General features: G+C 42.7%; 1 protein-coding gene across 1 annotated transcript in view; it reads right to left on the reverse strand.

The window, feature by feature from the left end:
- LOC132590771 (vitamin K-dependent protein S-like) overlaps nucleotides 1-14,703 on the reverse strand; it is a 51,034-nt gene that overhangs the window by 23,344 nt on the left and 12,987 nt on the right. Inside the window, exons 4-7 of the mRNA XM_060263694.1 lie at nucleotides 8,541-8,627; nucleotides 2,641-2,763; nucleotides 2,344-2,475; nucleotides 683-808 (exon numbers count right to left, since the gene is read on the reverse strand). Of these exons, the coding sequence (XP_060119677.1) occupies nucleotides 683-808; nucleotides 2,344-2,475; nucleotides 2,641-2,763; nucleotides 8,541-8,627 (468 nt within the window). The remainder of the gene's footprint in view (nucleotides 1-682; nucleotides 809-2,343; nucleotides 2,476-2,640; nucleotides 2,764-8,540; nucleotides 8,628-14,703) is intronic.

Here is a 14,703-nt window from a genome sequence, read left to right on the forward strand (position 1 = left end):
CTCACTCAAAAAGAGAAAATATAGGACATTTTTTCATTTGTAATTACTTTGTAATTTACTCATTCCAAATGAACAGCATGCAAATGTCTGAGGACCTTCTCAACTTTTCTAATGGAAAAATTAGGAAATTTGAGGGAAACATACACAACATTTTCAAGGGTTTTTTTCTTTAAATAGTTTTGGCAACAATTAATAACCTATAATGTGTTTTATATTAATACATTAAAGAGTTCAGTGTTTTCCATGTCCCAAAGTTTAGCTTACTACCCAAACATACTGGTTCTCTTACCAATTGTAACTCTGAGTTTCTGTCCAAATAATGCACTTTCTTTTATTACAGAATTTGTTTTATATCTTCAATGTTTCCAAATTCCCATCCCTCATTCGGCAAAAAGTAAAGATACATGGGTTATGTTAGCACTGGTTGCAGAAGCTTGCAACTCTGCCTCAAGTATTTGGTATACTTGCAATTTTTAAAAATAGAATATGAAGATTTATATTTTTTAAATTCCATAAATGGCAAATAGTACAATTTTATAGCCCAAGTTGTAAATGATACATTATTTGTTGTTAAATTGGTAAAAGTTTTCATGTGCCTGGCAAATAAGTATTGAAACACAGTAACAATAGTGAGCACTCCAAGACATTCAAAATTCTGCTTTAAAAAAAAATTAGGAATTACCTTCACATTTCTTTGTAGTTGAATTATAGGCATAGCCTTCTGCACATTCACATTCATACTTCCCAGGAGTATTCTTGCATTGTGCTGTCCCACAAATGTTCTGATTTAACATACATTCATTCCTGTCTGTACAAACAGAACACGCACTCATTTTCAGCATAAAGGAATGGATACTGTTTTCATGTTTGAGGCACTTGCTTCCTACCACATACCTCAAGGGTGGAAGTGAGCTCCAGTGACCATCACAAATTTGGGAGGCATGAGCTACTCCCCAGTGAAATGTGCTTATATGAACATTAAACTATAGGTTCACATGAAAATAAAAAAGAGGTACTGTGCCACTTTTTGGAAACAAAAATAAACAATACATTAGTGGCACCTTCAAGACTAACAACTTAATTATTGCATAGACATCCATGGACTAGATCCCACCATCCATTTCATGTTAGATCCTCACCCAGCAGATATATAAGTAAAATTAAAACTGATGCTTTTTAAAAAAAACAAAACATTACAATTACGTGAACAAGGAGTTTTCAAAGGGGTAATGATCTCATTCTGCTTGTCAGGTTTGAAGTGATATGGGTAAGCTTTTATATTCCCACTGGTATCATGAACTCTATTTCCTTCAAATTAAGCACTATCATCATAATGTACAGCACAATCCTAAGCAGTTATAGCCTTCCTATTGGCTGCTATTACTTAGAAGGGAGTAACTCTATTTAAGATTGCATTGGCAGAGCCCTAGAATTCAATTACAAGGTAAAGAGATACTGCTGTGAGACAATGAAGTAATCTCCCTTGGCTGAGTAGACACCGTCTGACAGAACAATGGGCTACAAGATTTTTGGGCTAAGTGTGTAAGTGTTAAATTACTAGATTTCCTTTCAGTGCTGGAGGTATCAGAAACACAGCTCCACAGAAGATTTGGGACAGGCATGCTGAAACTTGCCTGTACCAGTCTTGGTAGTGTGATCACAAGCAAATGTTGTGATTGACCTTGTTTACTACAGATGGTCCATATGCCAAATCTATGACCCATGCCAGGTAAACTGCAGTCCTACTTTTGTCCATTTGGAGATATTTCTTGTTGAAATGTTTGAGTTGCTAGAGTTGTCATGATTTTGTGCAACTCCTTTTCCTGGATTTTTAGAAGTTAAATTGCTCAGTGGGTAGATAGCTGCCTATGCATACAAACATACACATTAAAATTCCGTGTATTTATAGTCTGCCATTTCACATGTTGGGAGGTTAACTGTGAATTGTTTATTAGACAATTGTTTTTTTCTGGAGTATTTAACATGGCTACGAGACTACCTCACATTGATGGAACTCTGTCTGTGGCAGTGATGCTCTGTACTCTTGGTGCTGGGGGGGGCAGCAGTGGGAGGGCTTCTAGTGCCCTGGCCCCACTGATGGACCTCCGATGGCACCTGGTTTTTGGGGGGAGTTGGTTGGGTTTTTGCCACTGTGTGACACAGAATGTTGGACTGGATGGACCACTGGCCTGATCCAACCATGGCTTTTCTTATATTCTTACCTATCACAGAATACATATGAAAAGAGCATTCAGCAATGTGTTATCAGATGGAGATGAAGCACAGTAATCAGGCAGTGATCCTTGATATGAGAATAGGGATTGTTAGTAAGCGTGCCCTTACCCCTGCAGTTCAGTTTATTCGGAAGCATAAAGTAACCGTCTTCACAGGAACAGCGATAGCTTCCAGGAAAATTAATACAAATTTGACTGCACCCTCCATTTCTGTTTACTAGATCATCACATTCATTTATATCTAGAAAAAACAAAAACAAACCATTACCTTGGACAGGTCCTTTGCTGACTACTCTATTATTGTTTTGTATGAACAGATATGTTTGAAATGGATTCATTTGTGTTTTCTGTCATATATATTTTAAAATGTCCTGATAACTGCCACCGGTTCCATTCCAAACTATACCTTCTTCACACTTTTGTCCATGCCATCCGGGCTTACAGACGCAGGTATACATGGCTTGGCCATCTCTGCATTCTTTATAACCATCTTCATTGCATGGCAGAGGAATACATTGGTCTGAAATTGCTGCAGAACAATAAAAAAAATCAGTCTTTTGATTAGTCTTCTTTCATCTTGTTTGTCCCTTCTGTTCCCAAAGCAATATTCAAAACAATGGAGAAAACTTGCAATACAAAAACAATATTTTACAAAGTCAATGTAGCCCTCCTAATTCATTTTTAATGCTCGTGGGGACTTTTAGTGAGTTTAATTTAGTTTATTTGATTTATATTCCACCCTCCCACCAAAGCAGGCTCAGGGCGGCTACAGAAACATCAGCATTGGTGAGGATTGTGCCTACAGCAAACATCAGCACTGGTGTGACTAATGCTGATAAGTAAATGAACCATTCTTCCTTTGCAAGCACTAGAGGTTAAACTAACAAACAAAAAGAATAAAAATGAAGATGCATGTACTTTTTATTTCACAGATGAATTTATTAAAACATTTCTATCCCACCTTTCCCTGCAAGACGACCCAAGGTAGCTTATAAAAACAGGATCTCACAAACCTTTCCTTCCATCGTCCTTGCTACTTGAAAAGAAAAACCTCTTCCTGTGAATCACATTCTGAAGATGCTTGTGTCAAGCATGGTGAAATTCCATTGATAATTGATTGTTTAAGGGTCCTGCCTAACCTGGTCTGTGAAGTATCATGGAGGATCCAACGTTGCTAGCTTATTATTCTTTCCCTCCCCCCCCCCCCTCTTGCTTTATGGCTTATAATTAGAAGTAGTGAGAACTGAAACCAAGTAATCAACACCTTCCCATACATTTCTGTAAGGGAGTAAGAGACATCTGGGGAAAGCAAGGACACTGTCCTGATAACGCTATGGGAATGTAGGCATTTATGATAATTTATGTGTGAATGCTACCCCATCCCTTAGAATCCCTTTGAAGGAGGCCTTAAAAGTATTATATCAATGTGTGTTCAGCATTACTCTCAAGAACCTGTTACCAAAAGTATCGGTCTATCAATAAATGTAGTCTTTGTATCAACTTCGACTCGTCATTGAACACGCATGCCTGACAGCTTGACAATTGATAGAACAGTGTGACTAGCATCAAGACCCACTGATTCATGAACATGTATGGCTGTTGTGTACTGAGTCAGACTGTCTACTTCGATTGCCCCAGTTCTCAGGGAGAGAGAGACATTTCCCAAACCTAGGTTCTTTTCTCAAACCAGGGATTGAATCTAGGACCGTATATGCTAAGCATATGCTCTGCCACAAGGTTTGAGTACACTGGCACCTTTAAGACCAATAAAGTTTAATTTCTGGGTATAAGCTTTCATTTGCTGAATAAGTGTGCATGCACACAAAAGCTTATACCCAGAATTAAAATTTGTTGGTCTTAAAAGTGCCACTGGACTCAAACTTTGTTCTGTTGCTTCAGATCAACATGGCCACCCACCTGAATTTATCTTTGTCACTGTGTTATGAACAGGTTGTATAAGGTGGTTCAGTTCCTCTCGCCATGTTAAACTATTATGAGATGTCAACTGGTTGTAGTGTTGTTAAGGCATGAAATGCTTGCAGCAGGGCAGAAGACTTTGATCTTCCAGGTACTTTGCTGTTACTATAGGCCAATTTTCATCAGTTTAGCCTGAGCCACTACAGAATTTTAAAGACTGGATTGCCAGGATATTCAGTCACAGCTACAACACTTTTTTTTTTTGCTTGTATTATCATCAGTGTTTCTCCAGTGGGTAATCTGTGACAACCACTTTATGACACCGACACATATGAAGAATAAAATTAACATCAAGTACAGCAGTATTCCTCACTGGAGACCATTCAGTGAGATAATATGCAAACACACAGCCCTGGCACCCCCCCCCCCCCAGAGGCTCTAATGAGAGTAAGAAAGAGAAGGAAGGGATGAATAAAAACATACTTTAATTTGTGACTGCAGGCACGCTAGCACAGCAGCCTGGGAATCGTGTTCCATCTCTGATTGCATGAGGGAGAATTACCAAAGGTTCCTTTTTGCCCTCTTGTGTTCTGAAGGACAAAAAAAGGAACAGATGCTTAAGGATAAGCATGTATCTTCCACTTGGGATCTGTTTCCAAACACCTGACCATTTTGTTACAGGAATAATATGAAGAGGCACATCAAGTTAAGAACGGGATGCTTTGCATAGCTTATTTCTTTTTTACTAATTTCTTACATCACACAGTTTGGATGTAATCTGATCAGACAGACTGAATGAAGGACAAACTAGCTATTCTGCAGCTTTATGACTTAATGAATGCAGATTTTTTTTTTTTACAGCAAGAAATCTCCGCAATTGGGAAGGATGGAAAATGCTGCAGCCTAATGCACTATTTCATTTCACTGCAGAACTTCTTGGGGTGCAACAAATGCAACAGCAAGGATGGCAAGAAGTATTACACAGGTTCATAACAAGTTAAGTGTAGAAAGAACTATTAGTCAAGATAATAGGCTGCGTTCCATGAGGAAACAAGTACTTTATATGGCTAATAGAAAGCAGAGAAAATCATGCTGTGACTACCATTCAGATATGATACTGGGCTGATGAAATGTGTCTGCCCCCCCTCCAATGTATAAGGATATTCATGTGTCCTTGCAAGACATTTTCTTCCTTTATGATTTACGAGTGGATATGAGATGCAAATAAGAGATAAAGGATTTAGAATGATAACTTCTATATTTGGGATTGCATTGATGAGAGAAGAAATGCACAAATATAAAATTCTATTGGTGGACTCTCTTAATTAAAGAGGACTAAGAATCAATATCCTCTCTGTTCGAGCAAAAGCAAACTGCAGTGAATTGAAAGAGCTGGAGGGCTGGAGAGTTGTCTCCACCGTGAAAGCTATTTGAAGTGCCAGTGAACACAGCGGATCCAGTTATAAGCAGTCTGCTGCTTTGCTCTGCTTAAATAAGTTGAATAAATATGCTGTGTCAAATGTCTCTTTTGAGAAGTGGCTAATAAACAATATAAATACTAGATGAAGGGGAATTGAACATCCAGTTTCAACCACATAATTTACTTCACAAGCCTACAAGCATTTTTAAAAATTATAAACCATGAAATATGACAAGTGATTACAATATACAGACAACAAACAAAATGATGCATATATATATATATTAACAAGTTGAATTTAAGATACCATTTAGCTATTTTATACACACACACACACACACACACACACATATATATATATATGTATGTATGTATCTTAAATTCAACTTGTTAATAACAGCTACCAAACAGGTACAGTTTGGTGCATTGGTTTAGTGTGTGGACTCTTATCTGGCAGAACTGGGTTTGATTCTCCAGTCCTCCACTTGCAGCTGCTGGAATGGCCTTGGGTCAGTCATAGCTCTGCCAGAGGTTGTCCTTGAAAGGGCAGCTGCTGTGAGAGCCCTCTTAGCCCCACCCCCCTCACAGGGTGTGTGTTGTGGGGGAGGAAGATGAAGGAGATTGTGAGTTGCTCTGAGACTCTGAAATTCAGTGTGGAGGGCGGATGTAAATCCAATATCTTCTTCTTCTACATATAGAGTGGAGACTATCATTCAGAAATTTAACTAAAAATCTAATCAAATCTCTTCTGACTTGAGTTCATTTAAGATAACTAATCCTATCACTTTAAAAAAATGACTGGGATAATTTCCAGTCTTCTTTAATGATAGTGAAGTTCCAGATGAACAGTCTTCTTTTCACAGCAACACAAAATTAGGAAACTAGGGGGGACAGCAGGGCTTTTTTTGTAGCATGAACTCCTTTGGATATTTGGCCACACACCCCTGATGTAGCCGATCCTCCTGGAGCTTACAGTAGGCCCTGTGTCAAGAGCCCTGTAAACTCTTGGAGGATTGGCTACATCAGGGGTGTGTGGCCTAATATACAAAGGAGTTCCTGTTACAAAAAAAAGCCCTGGGAACAGGTATGGCATAGTAAATTGAGCCACAGAGTGACTTCATAGACAGGACCTTCCTACTGTAACCCCTGCAGTCTGCTTCCTGGAGGCCAGAGGATTCTCCAGAACAGAATGGCAGCAAAGTCTGGGGTCTGCAGCCAGTGGGGAGCCTTGGTATAAATTCCCACCTGCTCTTCCAAAGATTAAAGTACCATTATGTCTTTGGAACTCTTTGGCGGATCCATATTTGTGATTCAGTGCACAATCTAAGTTTTCCAAGCAGGAGAGAAGATGTTCCAGCTGAAGTGGTTCATTTCTCTGCTACCTAATCATATATAGGTCATATGGCCTGGTCCTACTCGACAAGGTCTCATTTATGTCAGATTCAGCCCTAGCAACAAATGAGCTTGACACCCCTGGTCTAGACCCACCAATCACATAGTAGCATGGCAACAATACCTCTACATATTCCTGATGTCCCTGACACCTCCCCACATACAGAATTTACACACACACACATATGACAAACCAACTTGCTGGCGGCTCACCTACTCTCCCACTGGCTAAGCTGTATGTCACGCAATCTCCATGGAGAGCAATTCCATCCCAAGCACCAGGACAGACTTGGACAGGCTACCTTTGCAATCTATTGGCTTAGATCCAGTTGGGCAGCTGTGTTGGTCTGAAGCAGTAGAACAAAGTAGCACCTTTAAGACCACCAAAGTTTTATTCAGAAAGTAAGCTTTCATATGCATGAATACTTCTTCAGACGAGGGGATGCGGTACAGTGAGCTGAAAAACACATAGCTGGTGGGTTAAGAGTGTTAACTGATACAAAGTTAGGATCAAATGGAAAAATAGTGTAATAAATTGGAAGACCATTTGGTCTGGATAGCATTTGTGTGGGAAACCAATATAAGGTAATAAAAGTTGCCTGTTAATTGCTCTTGCTAGACTTGTAGCAAGAGCAATTAACAGGCAATTTTTATTACCTTTTATTAGGTAATTCCTGGAGGTCTGAGGGGTGGAGCCTGGAGAGGGTTGGGTTTTAGAAGAGGTGGGACCTCAGACAGATAGAATGCCATAGACTCCACCCTCCAAACCAGCCATTTCCTCTGGGGGAACCATTGCTGCCAATCTCCAAGAGAGGGAAGGGGATCTCTCAGAATTACAACTGCTCTCCAGATGGAAGAGATCACTTCCCCTGGAGAAAATCGCTGCTTTGCAGGGTGGACTCTGTGTCATTATACCCTGCTGAGATAATTTCCCTTCTGCTTTGATCCCCACTGTGGAAAAAGACTGTACTTTTCCTAGGTAGAGTCTACAGGGAGGGGGAGGAAATTGAAAGCTGAAGTCAGATCAATTCCCCTATAGAAAATGGCTACCTTGAGGCAAATACTCTTTGGTATACTATAACACAACTATGCCAGGCCAAGAAAACCAGATCACGTCTCAAGCTAATGGTGATGCCAAATACCACAAGACCAAATACAACAGCCAAAGGTAGCAACAACACACTGCAGACAAAAGGAATGCTGAACTTCAGTATCTGCATTATTGTCGTCATGTTATAATGCCACAGCAAATTGACTGTGAATGCCTAAAGCCAGAGCACTCACCTAGAGCCTCTTTCTAGAGCTTGTTATACTTATTCCCACAATGGGCCATATTCCTAGTAGAATTTTATTGTGAAGGAAGAAGCCCCTAGGTATAGAAAAAATAACTCCGTAGAAAACAGTAACAACATGGGGTTAACCTCCACTCCCTAATCTTAGCATCCAGAACAAAGAGTAGAAGGCGGCAACAGTGACCAGGAGTGGGGAGAAGCAGTGAATAGAAGGAAAAAGTAAAGGCACAAATGAGATTCTTCCTCCCTGCAATTCTTCATGGATATATGATTACAAAAGCTTACCCTTCACACAAGACCTTAGGTCCACTGGAACATCCGAAGTCACTGGAATTGTCCTGAAAAGTCCTGCTCGATGAGAGGCCAGGCAGTCTGTCAAAGCATAAAGCAGCTTACACACAACGGCAATGTCACATTGTAAAATGCAAAGAGCTAAATTACTCCCTGGATTACTCCCTTTAGACTTCAGGTAGAGAGATTTTTGAAGGCAAATAGGGTGAAAGTGAGAAGGCTTTCCCCCATCATGTCACCTGTCTATGAATAGGAAATTTTGTTCATGTGGGAGCAATGAAAAGTGCAATTTCTCCTGCAGTTTTAGTTTGAAGGAGCTGAATCCCTAAAATACGGATCAGGTGGGTTTTCCCCTCCACTGGTTATACAGATCAGTCCTAAAACAGGTCCTGAAGGGACATTTTTTTTAAAGCTTATAACTAGTTGTGGAACTAAAAGAAATTAAAAGCCATAACACCTTCAGAGCAGCCTCCTTGAATTCTCCAAATCTATAGTAGTTAGTGACAAAAGTTTTTGTACGGTATTAGAGTTTGCATAATCTTATACTGATAAAAGTATTTTTGTATTGTCTTTATCATTCTTGATAGCTCAACCGTGTGGAAAATATGTCATGCCAAATATAATTAGCTCATACATTCTTCTTTGATGTGATAGTTAACCATGAAATTGAGATTCAGTCTCCTCTGGAGAGGTTGCACTCCCCCTAAATGTTCAAGTCTCCAGTTGCATTTTGCTAGATCTGACGAATGTTAAGTAATTATCTATGGTACGAAGCACCTTCAAGCAACTTGGGCTATGGATGCCAAGAAGCCTCATAGAGATTTAATTTGTGGAATCATTTCATGGCACAGAGGTTAATGGCAAATAACTTCCCCTTAAGCCTGTATTAAAGGGAACAGATTTTTTTTTTCCTCCAGGCTGTTGGCTGCAGTCCTTACAAGAAAAACTGTGATATTTGGCCATAATATCCATGCTATGGTAATAACCACGTTGCTAGATGTGGGAGATACTTATGAAGTCAATTTCAACTCGTGAATACCGAAGCTATGCATGTAACAGATCCCATGAAACTTAGTGGGGCTTAATTCCATTCACTCCTGTAACTAAGTTGTAAGAGGTGACAGACTCCCAGTATGCCTTTAAATTAGGCCCAGAACTCCTTTGCCCACTGTGAACTCTTGCTTTAGGCCCCTTCTCTCTCTCTCTTTCTCACACACACACACAAGCTGTGTGAAAGCTACTTCTTCATGGAGCTATCCCAAAAGGGACAGCAGCCAGAACAGCACAGTCTGAGGTTGGATGAGGATTTTTGTCAGCTTTGTCCACTCAAATCTTCCAGCACCACCACAGAAAGAATACTTGGAGGCAACTTTAATAACTCTGGGCTACAGAAGAAAACAAACACCTGCAGACATTTTTGTCATCTATTACTGAGGCTGCTTAAACAATTTCATGGAGAGAACTGTACCAACTGAGCTTGTTAGTGAAAGAAAGGTCAACGGTCTGGCACACCGACCTTGTCCTGAATTCATCTATAGACTTAGAAGGCAGCCTTAAGCCTCTGTGTGCTTTGCCCTTATGCAAGACTGCTGAGGGCCTTGGAATGTTTGGTACCCTTTCACCTCCTTCCTGGAACACACATTTGGGGTATAGCTAAGGTAAACATCTGTCTCCTTATTCTGCATACTTCTAGTAAATGATTGTGTAAAGAAGAATGTATAAAATAAACGACCACTGTCAGACGAGACTGGTGCAAAGAACCTCAACCCTGAGTCATGTGATTCCTACAAGTGCAGCGAACAGGGACCCCTGTCATCAACGCCTGGCATAGGCCCCTTGAGTGCACTCCATCGTTCTCAACAACCCTTTCATTGGAGAGTATGGGAGGACAGTTCTCGCAAACCCAGAGCAAACATTTGGAGGAGCTGCGGTTCCTCATCCAAAAGTCTGGCGGGTCCGTGACTTCTGGCCAACTTACAACTGTTACAAGAGATCGGTAAGCAATGCCCCTGGTACCCGGAGGGAGGTTCTCTTAAACTTCGGGACTGGGAGAAGATAGGGAAGACCTTTCATACAAAGCCCTGAGCTTCTGTCATACTTCTTCAAGCCTGGCATCAATGCAGGTATGCAGTAGAGAAATTTATGCCCGTTTCTAACACAAACCAGCTCTCCAAAGATTGCCCCCTAAAATACACTGGTGTCCAACTTGTGCCCCCTGCCCCTCCTCCGCCAACGGATCCACCCGTGGGCCCGCCATCTAACGTCCCGGGACGCATGGTCCATGAAGTTTTGGAGAAGGAACCTGGTCAGGCTAAATTGGAAGATGTCCCAGAAATGTTGTCTATTTGCCCTGAACATCTGACGGGACGAATTGGCTGACCTTTTATCAGTATGCCCAGTAACATATGCACAGAATGAGAATAGGCAACAGGTTGTTAACTATACTGCGTTGCCCCACTCTGTTTTGAGGGAAATTCAAAAGGCTATCTGAGACACAGGCATAGGGGGAACTGATGTGCAAGGTCTTTTAGAAGGAATCTCTAATGGATACACTGTGATTCCTCAAGAGTGGAAAAATATGATGAAGATGATGTTAACTCCTGGACAGTATGTAGTATGGGACAGTGAATATTGTAATTTGGCTGATGCTCAAGGGCGTGGCTCCAATGGAACTTATATTGCTGAACAACTATATGGATCTGGACAGTTCAGCACTATTGAAGCACAAGTTGTGCTCCCTGTTGCAACCCTTGCTATAATATCTAAATGTGCTTTACAGGCCTTTGCCAAGGTACCTACAGAAGGGCGGCCAGCCCATAGTTTTGCAACTGTCTGTCAAAAGCCACAAGAGCCCTGTTTAGACTTTATCAACCATCTTCAGGCAGCAATCAGAAGACAGGTTGATAATCCTGACGTAGCAGGAGAATTGATGATGAAATTGGCTAAGAAAAATGCTAATTTGGATTCAGATAGAGTCCCATGGTGCAGAATGTTAAACCTGCAGTACTGCAGTCTTGAGCTCTGCTTACGGCTCAAGTTTGATCCCGGCAGAAGCTGATTTCAGGTAGCTGCCTCAAGGTTACTCAGCCTTCCATCCTTCCTAGGTTGGTCAAATGAATACCCAGTTTGCTGGGGAGAAAGTGTAAAAGACACTTTACTTTGCAGCAGCGCTCAGTGCAGCAGGCTGAAATTGCTGCTGTAACAATGGCCTTTTAGCTCTATTCACAACGGCTTTCAACTTAATAGTTGACACCTTATATGCATTAAATCTGATTCATCAACTTTCTGGTGCATGTATCACTCTCCACATTGACCCTCAAATTTGATTGGCTATATTTTTAATCTTGCAGTTTTTAATTTCTTGCCGTACCGTACGTTACTTTTTTTCTGTTGCTCATAGTCGAAGCTATTCTAATCTTCCTGGTGTGATTGCTCAGGGCAATGCATATGCTGATAAGGCTTTAAAAGATGTTACTTCTCTATTTACTGATCCCTCTCTCAGTCATAGCTATTTTCACCAAAATGCCAAACTGTTCTTGTTACCCTTTGATCAGGCTCAGCAAATTGTTTGCTCGTACTCACATGGCGCTACTACTACATATTCCTGATTATGCTTGTGGCGGAACCGGTCCAATTCTGCCTTCAGACCCGGTCCCGTCAGCTCCCTATTGAGTCGCCAACTCCTGCAGGGAGCTATTTCTCCTCCTGCCCCTTGGGCTCGCTGCCACCACCTGCTCAGTCCCGGGGTTCAGATTGAGAGGAACAGGACTCCCAATCCCCCTCTCCAGCTGTGAGGCTAGGCCTCCAGGTCCTCTGCCACCCTGTACTTGGGTTTCACAGAGACCTCAGCACTTCTTTGGGGCACCCCTGGAGGATTGGCACCTTATCCAACTGCATGCCTTCCCCCTTCCCTGGGGCCCCCTTCCTAAAAACAGCGTGGTCTAAAGCGGTCTGGGGATCTATGTGGTACAGAGATTGACTGCCAGCATTTAAACAGTAAAAATATATTTATTTAAAAAGAGAAACAGATAGGAAAAGAAAAACAAAACAAAAACAGTTGCATTTAAAAAGTTAGCACAGCACAGCACACGCACAGCAAACAGCCTGACAAACAAAATGTGTTATAAACGCGTCCTGCTGGCCCTGATCTAAACTTGCCCTGTCTTGTGAATTACTTACTTAGTCTGCCTGCCTGGGGGCCTCCCAGGCAGGAGCCTCCATTGCTCACCACATGCTCGCTCAAGCGCTGGCTTCCAACTGCCCTTCTCTTCCTGCTAACACACATGCCAAGAACAAAAGCACTTCCTGCCTCTCTAGGAGATTTTCCCCCTAGCGTTGTTGGTTTGGCTCTGGAAGGGAGGGGGGGAGTGAGGGGAAGGCTACAAAGCCTGCTGAGGGATTTACTGACCCCTGCCAAATGAAGCACCACCACCGACTAAAATGGCGTTTCTCCACACGTCCCCCTCCTTAAATTCTGAGCCGGAGGGGTTGCCTCCTACAGAGGTGACCCCGTAGCAGAATCCAATCAAACAAGGAGAAACCCATTAACCAAAATATTACACAAACATTCAGGTATTTCTCCAATAATACACAAAGTCCCACAACCTCGGTGTCCATGTCCTTTCTGGACAAAACGTTGCATTGCTGCATGCCGAAGGAATGTCCAGTCTTTAAGATGTACTCCTCCATCTCCCAGGACCACCTCTGGAGTTTGGTGCTCTCCCTCCGTTGCTGCTGTTGCTGGGGTGAGTGGCCCATCCAAGGAGCAAATTCCTGGCCCCACATATGAGGCTGGAAACTGCCCAGTTCCCACACAGTTGCCTCTTCTTTATCCCTCATTGGTGGAATGTTCCCTCTGTCCACTCTGTCCTCCCAGAAAACTACCTCTGGTGCTGCAAACAATTGCTGTCCCAGCTTCTTTTTGTCTCCTTCCTTCCTACCTATATGCACCACCATGGACCTCGCAGAGAATGGCTGTGGCATATTCACCTGCACCACTTGAACTGCCTTTCCCATTTTCTCCATAGCCACCACATAAGTAGCATCGCCCAGGTCATCCACAATCACATGGGGTCCCTCCCATTCCACTTTCCATTCACCAGTATGAAGGGGCAGGAAAACCATCACCCTATCCCCTGTCTCAGCTTCTGAGAACTCCACTTTCTGGTCCCTTGCCACCTCACACAGTGTTTCCAGCCTAGGGTCACTTTGAACCTCAGACAGGAACAGTTCTGGCTGCCCCAGACTTCCTATCATCTGTTCCTTCAAGCCACCCCTAGTCCCACTGTTTCCAGAACACTTAGCCAAAGTTGGATCTGGGTTCTCCGCCCCCTCAGTTGGTTTTTCAGTGTCAGCCAACTGAGCTCCTTCCTGCCTGGAAGGTCCCACGGCTTCCCAGGACTCCTGTCTGCCCTGCTTCAAGACGACCTGTTTTGAGAGCGTCTCGGACGATCCCACTTCCTGATCCACAGCTACTTGGTGAACCGGTTCCAACCTAAGGCCGCTCCGGACCCCCTTCTGGAACCGCTCCCGTCCCCCCAAGCCTTCAGCTATGTGCTCCTCTGAGCCCACATTAGCCTTGCTGCTCTCAGAACCTCCTGTGAAATCTCCACTCTCCACCTTGGTCTCTTCAGCATGCACATCCTTTATGCTAGACCGGTTCCTTTCCTTGCTAGGAACATCGACAGCCTCTTGCTGCACTTGGGGAAAGCTACACCCCTCTTCCCCTTGGGAACACCCTACTCCAGGGCTTGAGACAGGCTGGTCCTCCCCCTCCTGGGTGACTGCCCTCTCTTCGTCCTCAGTAACCTGGGGTATTTCCCCCTCCCTGGTTGGTGGTGAGGTAGCTTCCTTAAAGTTGCCTTCCTCCTCCCACTTTCCTCTGAGGGTTTGGCTGCGGGTTACAGCATTGATAGAGTACTGGCCAACCAACAAATCCCGGCCCAATAACACTGGAACTATTTGTTCCTTCATTACCCCACATTCAGAATAGGATTTACCTTCTTGTGGAGCCAAACCCCTGAACTGCTTTCGGGAGAGGTCTGGCCCCAGTTTAAACCTTTTAAATACAGTGGCTTTATAGCCTGCAAAAGTTATCCCCCCATCTTCCATAGGCATGCTGTAATAGATGGCTGAAAGCTCTCCAGTCAGGTTGCTA

Source organism: Heteronotia binoei, unplaced genomic scaffold, assembly GCF_032191835.1.
Source record: "Heteronotia binoei isolate CCM8104 ecotype False Entrance Well unplaced genomic scaffold, APGP_CSIRO_Hbin_v1 ptg000685l, whole genome shotgun sequence".
Taxonomy (NCBI): Eukaryota; Metazoa; Chordata; class Lepidosauria; order Squamata; family Gekkonidae; genus Heteronotia; species Heteronotia binoei.